Here is an 8,990-nt window from a genome sequence, read left to right as displayed (position 1 = left end):
AGCCACCCTCCGCCCCGCGATGAAGGCGCCAGTCTGAGCCGGCACGCCCCGTGAACGCGTGCCCAGCTTGGACTGGAAGAACTCCCCCCAGAGCTCGAGGGTGGGGAGGACGCCGAGGTAGCCTTCGCACAGGGTGACGAAGGCAGACAGCAGCACCACCGCGTTCGGGGTGAGGTGGTGCGGCTGGAGCTGGTAGAACTCGAGCCAAGAGCGGAAGAAGGCGCTCACAGGCAGGCCAATTCCGCGCAAGAAATGCGAGCGGAAGACCACCCGCTCGCCCTCCCGCGGCACCGGCGTAAGCTCCTTCGCCGGCGCGAGACGGACCTCCACCTTGTCCGCGCTGGGCAGCCGCCGCGTCTTGCGGAGGAATTCGATATGATCTTCGTGGACGTTGGAGCCATCCCAATCCCCGCCATATTTCTCCGTGGCGGGAGGCATGGTGAACACGAGCGCGGCGGCGGAGGAACGAGTAGTGGAAGAGCGCGGCGGCGAGGCGCTGTTGCAAGAAACGGCAAGAGAAAGAAGATGGTGGAAGGAGGAGGAGCGTGCGAGAGCCTGCCGCCCTCCCTCTCCCCCTACTTATACCTTCGCGAGGTGAAGCCGGGGAGGCCGGACGTGGGGTGAGACGTGGGATTAACTGCACCCACTCCCCCATGCCTCGCGATTATTACGCCCTAAAGGCGTGCCGAAACTGCCGCAAGGAGACGTGCGGGCGGTTTCGGGCTGCAGAGAATCCGCGCCTGGGCCTGGGCGTGGACGTGGCGGGCCCCCGCCCTGCGGCAACGTCCTGTCGCGCGCGTGGGCTGGCAGGCTCTCTGGCCGAGAGGGGCCACGTGGTTCGCAGACGGCAAGTGGCCGGCCCGCGGCCCGATGCACGCACTGGCGAGCCCCCGCCCTCCGACTCCGGAATTTTCGACCAAGGCGGCGCGCCTAACCAAAGCCGGATCCCAGCTGCCGACTAGTCAAGATAGGAAGCTGACCGAGCTTCTCAACTCCTACCCAACCTCGAAGCCCAATCAGCTTCGGGGACTACTGTCGGAGTAAATGGCCACGGGTAGCCTAACCGACTGCCCCTGGCTCTTCCAAAAAATTATCAGGCCTTTGGGCCTTCAAGCGCTCCAAGCATCAGACCATCTTCCCTGGCCGGCTACCTCTGAAGCCGACTCACGGAAGGCGGCCCAGCCTCAGCAACCTCCCCCCAGGATAACCACGGGGTGGCCGACTCCGGGAAGCCGGCCGTAAAGGATGCCGACTTCCCCAAGCAGGCCCCGAAGAACGCCGATTCCAAGAAGCCGGCCAAGACCGCAACCACCAAAGCTACGCCACATAACGGTGACAAGACGGGGTGTGTCCGCAGTGCGGCCCACTGCCCCCGAAATCCGAGGCAGGCATGGCCACAGGACGCCGTACGGGACGGCCGTCTCCCGTCCGGCTCGGCACTGTAGCCATGCTAGCCTCGACGTCACCCACGGCAGACGCCGGTACGGCCCACGGGCGGCGGGCCCCTTCAGCCAGAGAGAGGCGCGGAGGCGGCCCGGCCTCCCCCAGTCGGCCAAGGGCGTAGCCGGCCCCCAGAAGTCGGCTACCCCCTCCCTCAAAGCATGTGCCACATTAAGGAGACAAGACGAGGTAAGGCTACCGTGAGAGCCCTCAAGGCGGCCCACTGTAACCACGCTTACCTCAACGAAGCCCTCGTCATCAGGGGCGAGGCTACAGTAAGCAGCCGCCGACAAGATCCTAGGCGGTGGGGTCGGTCTGTCGACCAAGGGGCCGGCAGCCGGCGGGACCCACCAGTCGGCGGGCCCCAACAGCAGGCGGAGAAGCCGGCGAGCGTAGACACTGACGGCTGGGACCAGTGCCCAGCCGGATTACAATTGTACCCCCGGGGGGTAGGCCTATATAAACCCCCTAGGGCACCCATGCAAAGGGTTGGCTTCGGAGCATAGCACACACACCATAGAAAGAGAGAGAAGCAAGAGCTAGCCTTGTTCTTCTTCTCCCTTGAACCCATTAGCTCTGGGAGCGATTGTAGCTACTTTTCCTGATCTAGTGATCATGCGGAGACCCCGCTGAGCAGGACTAGGGGTGTTATCTCCTCGGAGAGCCCCGAACCTGGGTAAGATCCGCCGGCGTGCATGTCTTCGCCTCATCCCGTTTCCAGGCACCGGCGACGTCTTATTGGCACCCACAATGATAAGCCACCCGTTGCCATATGTCGCACCTACCACCCGACAACGGCGGCGGCCTCGACGCTTGTGGCCGCGGTCGCCTGTCCTCCGCGCAAGTAGGTCCAGACCGATGAGCCACCGGCGCGCTCCATGATGAAGGCGTCGGCAAGCTCAAACGTCTCGCTGACCTTGGCGCCTCCTTCAGCGGCGCCAGAATCCCCTGCAGCCCGACGACGCTGGCCTCCACTTTGGCAGCGGCCGCTGCCCCTACAAGGGCTAGGTCCTGGCGCAGCACCAACAGATGCGCCGCCTGCACGAGGATGTTGCAGGCTACAGGTTCGTTCAATGGACATTTGAGCTCTCTATCATCAGTCGGGTCGATAGTTGAAATTGTCAATGTGGAATCGAATTACATTGTTCATTTTTTCACATGGCAATTTTTGTTGTGTTCATTTGTGTGCAAGCTATGGAAGATGAATGCCCTATGATTTTTGCATACCATGGCATTTTAAGTTCATGGAAGCATGGCAATTTGTAGTTTATAAACATCACTGATGAGTTCATTTTTCACATGGCAACTTTTGTTTTGTGTTCACTTTGTGTGCAAGCTATGGAAGATGAATACCCTCGGATTTTTATGTATCATGGCTTTTAAGTTCATGGAAGCATGGCAATTGTAGTTTGTGGGTAATGGCAAATTATGTTTTCCTTTTCCAACAATGGCAAACTATTTCTATTTTATGGGTCCATGTCAATATATATTAATTACACATGGCAAATGTATGTGTCGTGGCAACTCTTTTCCACTATATGATTGAGACGAAGAAAATGCACACTACATACATGCCTTGTTCTTTTGCCCAGTCAAATGGCCTTCAACTGTTTATTGGTTGGCTGATTCGTATTGAGTTTTAATTTGTGTTAAGAGATAGGTTAGTAGTAGGCCATGATAAAATTAGGAGAAATATTCAAAATAATGTGGCAATTTCTATGGAGTGACACGACAAATAATCATATGACATAATTCATAATTTTTTTCTACTCAAATTTTCCATTTATAGAGAAATTTTGCATTTGGTCGCATGGCATTTTTTTCCAATAGTGACACGGCACATGTTTCAGGTAGCGACCTTGCCATGCCCCTACCAAGTAGATCATGACAATTTTTGCCATGATATTTCGGTAGTGACCTTTGTCATGACCCTACTATGTAGACCATGTCAAATTTGTTTAACATTCCATGTCGATCTATTTTATTTAAATAGCATGGCAGATTCATATATGCACAGTTGCCACGATCTTACGGAACTACTTTTGCCATGGTATTTACTATTTTTTAAATTCTTTTCTTGAAGGAAGAAATAGAAGCATGGCAAAAACTCTTTTCTGCACCGTGGAAAATTTAGTTTATACAACATGGCAAATTTAGTTTATGTCCATGGCAAATTTAGTTTACGGTCCACGGCAAATTTAGTTTATGGTCCATGGCAAAATGTATATTTTAGACCATGTCAATTTTAGTTGATACTTTTTCTAAGTATTATATGAAATTTTTAATTCATTTCCATGGCAAATTTAACTCTTTTTTGCCAAGGCAATTTTACTTTAAATGACATGATTTTTTTTACTTTAACAACATGGCAATTTTTACTTTATTTTTCCATGGCAAGTTTTACTTTTCTTTGCCACGGCAATTTTACTTTAAATGACATGGTAAATTTTACATCATTTTGCCATGGCAAAATTTTACTCTTTCTTTGCCATGGCAATTTTACTTTTAGTGACATGGCAATTTTTACTTTATTTTGCCATGGCAAGTTTTACTCTTTTTTTGCCATGCCGATTTTTACTTTTAATGGCACAACAATTTTTACGTTTTTTGACATGGCAATTTTTACTCTATTTTTGCCATGGCAATTTTTACTTCTAATCTAAGGTGATGCATCAAATAAATCTCTAGATGAAACTTCTGCTAGCTGCCATGGGAACATGGCAACTTTTGTAGAAATGTCAAAGATGGCAAATTTGAGTATAACATAACAAACTTTTTTTTTGCAAAACATGGTAAATTGTTGAAAAACTTTTAGTAGATTTTCCATACTATTTTAGTGTACTTACATTCTGGACACACGAGCATGTCAACTTTCTTCATAGCATGGCAAAAGACCATGGCATTTTTTGTGGTGCAAACGAACAATGTCTATTTTGTCACAGCAAAAATAGGGCTTTTTTGTTCTTGTGGGCTTTTTTTTGTACAGAGAAAAGGCCCGTAGGGGCGACAGGAAGGAGCGTTCGGGCTGGGAGGCCTCTCCTCCCGAACCATTTCGTTCGTAGCGTGCAGCCTGTCACACCGAACTTCTCGTTCGGTCTGGGAGGCCGCCAGACCGAACGTTCGGTCCTTATCGACGTCCAAGAACAATTAGAAGGGGTAAGCACCAACACGGACAAGTCGGTCCCTTTACATGCGCAACACTGAATGTTGTCCACCCCCGTTGACCAGGTCCACGCCACCCGCTACAGCCAACCGCCCTCAACGGCAACCTAGATCACTGCCGCCCAACATCAACAGCAGTGCCGCCCCAGTGCCACCCAGAGAGTCCCGAGTAGCACCACCACTCGGGTGCGAACCCCACCTGAATCCGCACTAGCACCAGCACAAGGACGACGTCCTAGAACGCAACCTGCATGGCAACCTGGACCGGACACCACCAGCCCCCTAGGGTAGGGTTATCAGGAACCTCCTGACGGCACACACGTCCATCCGATATCCCGCGCGCAGCCACCGCACAGCTCGCAAACAGCAAAGTCGTCATTGCCTACCCACCGCAAACGCCACTGCCACCCGTGCCTGCAGCCACGCCCCTGCCCCTAGGCGAGCATGGGCCTTTGCGCGTCTAGGCAGCCCCGCGCCAACCTTCGGACCCGAGCAAAGGAGAGGAGATGCCCACCGCCGCTAACTCAGCCAGGGCTTCGCCCGGCGGCGCGTGTTGGCGGTGGCGGGGGAGGGGGGACGGGAAGAGAGGGCTGTCGGTGGGATCGATACTCTTACGTCGAAAAAGCAACAACTAAACTATTTGCACTTGCAAGCCATCAGCCATCCTCGCAGACACGACCAACATATCCATGGATCCTCCGAGCACCACCACAACTTTGTACCGTCAGCATCGATGGAAGCTCCAAACCACCATTGCCGCCCATGTCCATGGCCGCTCAAATATGGCGAGGCAACACCCAAACACATTGCTGGTAGGAAAGCCAGCGACCGTGTCCATGCGGTTGGACGTTGAGGCCGGACTCCGCCTAGCCCAAGGAGGAGCCACGAGAAAGAGGCCCCGCCTAACCACCGCAAGGGGCTTTGCCCGGCCATCCTGGGCCGGCGGCGGACAACGGGCTAAAACGGTGCGGCAATTCTGCCGTCCGAGCAGCCCGCAGGAGGACGTGGGACGAAAGAAGTGACTGAAAGTCCAAAAAGGTGATTTGGTGCATCACTAAACCATAAGGTGACATTACATATACTTTATCATGATATTTTCAAATCATTACTTTCAGCTTATAGGTATTCTTAGAAAAATCCGAGCATCTGCTGGTCATTTTTGCCTTGTACTCCTTGGAACACCGAGATTACGTGCTCTGGCCGGCTGCCGACGAGTTGTGGTGCGTCGTCGCTGCAAGGAACCTCGCTGGTCGGCCGGAGGGCGCACACGAAGTTGTACCGTGCCGTGTGCAGCACTCTGTAGACCAGTAAACGAAACGAGCTGAGAAACATCAAACATGGTACTCTAGCTACTGTACCTGGCTGGAAGGAAAAATCAGACACGTTGTATGTACCCGGACGGGCACCGAGACCAGCATGCAGCAACCTCTCGGCCGCGCCGTGGCCTGCTCTGGGTCTCCCGTTCAGAATTCAGATTCCTCCCAAGTTTTGGTTTCAGATTCACAGAATCCACACGAGAGGAGGCGCCTCGTCTGCCCGGTCCACACACGTACGTACGCGCCTTGTCAAATGACACGCGGGGTCACACGAGAATTTCATTTTCTGAATCTCTTCCTGCCAAATTTACCCGGAATTCTTGAATCTTCAGCTCCGTGGCCAGTAGCACCAACCGGTCGCGGCCGCGTGTCCGCCCGGCGTGGGTTTTTCCCCTGGTGGTGCTAAGCTGAAAATCGCGCGCGTCCTGGGCCTCAGAAAATTTGGTTGGTGAGCGTCGCAGCCAGCGCCAGCGCCAGCCACGACGACCCAGCAGCAGTTCAACACCACCTCTTCTTCCTCCGCCGGCCACTTACTTGGGCACCTCCCCCAGCTCCTCCCTTGGTTTTTATATACCACATACTGACACCAACCAAGGAAATCACTAGCTGCTCACGGTGACGGTGAGGATGACCGGAGTTCAGGTGATGCCGGGGGTGGGCGCGGTGACCACGGTCGACGTGAGGACGGAGGGCGGCAAGGCGGTGGCGGGGCTCGCGAGGAGGCGTGTGGCGGTGGGGAGCAGCTCGAGCACGAGCCTGTTTGCTGGTGACTGGAGGAGGAGGCCTCGCCGGGCGACCTGCTCCGTCAGGCTCAGGCAGTGTGGCCGGGGCAGGGGCGGCAGGAGCGGCGGCCTCGCCATCGTCAGCAACCTCGGGGGCAGTTACGATGTTGGCTTTGGCGACGTCGACTTGGTAATTCATCAGCCGCTACTCCTTCGTCTACTTGTTGGAATTCTTCTGCTTCTTGTTCTCAATCATCCATATATGTCATGTGCGAAGCAAAAGAAAGCACCTTGGGGAATTTCTTGGAACATCTCTTACCAACAGCTCCTCAGCTGAAAGATTCAGATGATTTTGTCTATGTATGTACTAGTACATGGTCAAGAATAGGTTTTATTTCTTTTTGTTGTTACAGCTTTGTTGCTTGAGGGGAATGAATATGTGAATAGTAGTATTTCAAGTTTCTCCAAGAAAAGAAAATGAAAAATGTTTCCTGTTCATGATGATGCAGCAACTGATGAACTACTTTACCTACAAAGCCGTGAGGACCGTGCTGACCCAGCTCTACGAGATGAACCCACCCAGCTACCGTTGGCTCTACAAGTAACAACATATTTATCTCTCTCCAGTATGAAAATTCTAACAATTAATTAGTACTGGTAATTCTGTTATTAAATCTTGGATTCTTGTTCCCCTGACAGCTTTGTTGCTGTAAACAAGCCCACCGATGGCAAGCTGTTCCTCCGCGCTCTTGGAAAGGTATGAACAGATCTGGTTCTTCTTGCACTGCTACAAATTAGCACGCAAAATTCCTCACATGAATATATGTTTTCTCTTGCTCTTGTAACTTGCAGGAGAGGCAAGAGCTTGCAGAGCGAGTGATGATAACTAGGCTTAGCTTGTACGGCAAATGGATCAAGGTAATAATATTTTCCTTACCCAATCAACATGCCACTAAGTTTCACCGCAAAAGGAGAAACATCCACTAATTTTACGCACGACCTGCCGTATACTTTGTAGCTGCTTAAAAATTTAAATTATTATATATTAGCATCTGATTTGCTCATGGGTACTTAACGTGCAGAAATGTGACCACGCAAAAATGTACGAGAAGATCTCCAACGAGAACCTGGAGCTGATGCGAGAGAGGCTCATGGAGACGGTCATCTGGCCCACCGACGACACCAACACAGAGAAGATCGGCTGATGCATGCGGTTTCAGTAATTTCAGCCGCTGAAGTTCATTAATTAATTAGCTCATCATCGGTTAATTAGGTAGAGCGAGGACTATGCATACACGATTGAGTCAAACATGTGTATATATGTATGTGATCTACTAGCACAGAGTGTATATGGTTCGATCTTTTGGTGAAGATACTATGTTTGTGTTGGTGTCGGTGTATAATGTGCCGCCTGTGGTGTTGATAGGCACATTGACTAGCTGGGTTAAATGTATGGATTTAGTCATCACCCATCAGTGCAAGGGTGTGTTTGAGCCCGGAGTTATATAAAAATGCTCACGTGTTATGTGCCTCTCCATCTCCGTTTTATGCATCTCTCAATACTGTCATTACAACACTACAGAACAAGTTTGTCTCCACCACCCCTTATGTAAAAGCCATAAGTTGTGGCCGATCTAAAATGTCCGAACCACTTACGATTGCATTTGACGGTCCTAGATTGATTCTATGTTTAACACAACACAATACACTTTGTACCTTTGAACTTAAGATGCAATCCTAGATTGATTCTATGTTTAACACAACACTATACACCTTGTACCTTTGAACTTACAACAAAGTACTCATGAGTCATGACTATCGTTACTTATACGGAAAACCACACCATTCGCTATGAGAAATTTGTTGGTATATAACAGGTTTTTGGTTATGTTTGTTGGAAACATCATATAATGGCCTAAATCTGGTTTCAAATTTCCTTCAGTGATCAAAAGCGGGCTAACCAGCCCCAATCGGGTGACACTTCTTTATGTTGAAATGATGATTACTGTTATAGATATACGAGTAACATAATTACTTAAATAAATAAAATAAAAATGTTCATGCTTTAGATGCTACCCTTACTCAACGTTCAAACTTTTTTTTCGAAGTACACAAAGAGTTTAAAAATATCTATAATGTTAATAAATTCAAATCACACACTTGTAGTTGAAACTTAATTTTGAACAAAAAAGGTTTATATTTAAAAAGTTCAAGTTTTGAACTAGTAAGAATTAATTAAATTTTAACATGTGCTTGCAGCAATCCAGGGCTGGCTCCTAATATTTTCAAAAAAATTGAAAAATATTTCAACCTCAAACATTTTAATAACTATCTATTTTTTCTTAGACCT

At 50.1% G+C, this 8,990-nt stretch overlaps 1 protein-coding gene across 1 annotated transcript; it reads left to right on the top strand.

The window, feature by feature from the left end:
• The first annotated feature begins 6,430 nt into the window (after window positions 1-6,430).
• Window positions 6,431-8,175, top strand: LOC123123362 (chaperonin-like RbcX protein 2, chloroplastic). Its single transcript, XM_044543857.1, has 5 exons — window positions 6,431-6,830; window positions 7,150-7,241; window positions 7,340-7,397; window positions 7,493-7,558; window positions 7,723-8,175. Exons 1-5 carry the CDS (start codon window positions 6,546-6,548, stop codon window positions 7,843-7,845), a joined length of 624 nt encoding a protein of 207 aa, XP_044399792.1. The 5' UTR covers window positions 6,431-6,545; the 3' UTR covers window positions 7,846-8,175.
• The last annotated feature ends 815 nt before the right edge of the window (window positions 8,176-8,990 follow it).

This window comes from Triticum aestivum, chromosome 5D (genome assembly GCF_018294505.1).
Source record: "Triticum aestivum cultivar Chinese Spring chromosome 5D, IWGSC CS RefSeq v2.1, whole genome shotgun sequence".
In the NCBI taxonomy this organism is placed as follows: domain Eukaryota; kingdom Viridiplantae; phylum Streptophyta; class Magnoliopsida; order Poales; family Poaceae; genus Triticum; species Triticum aestivum.
The sequence above is the reverse complement of the archived record's forward strand: the minus strand, read 5'-3'. Positions and strand labels throughout refer to the sequence as shown.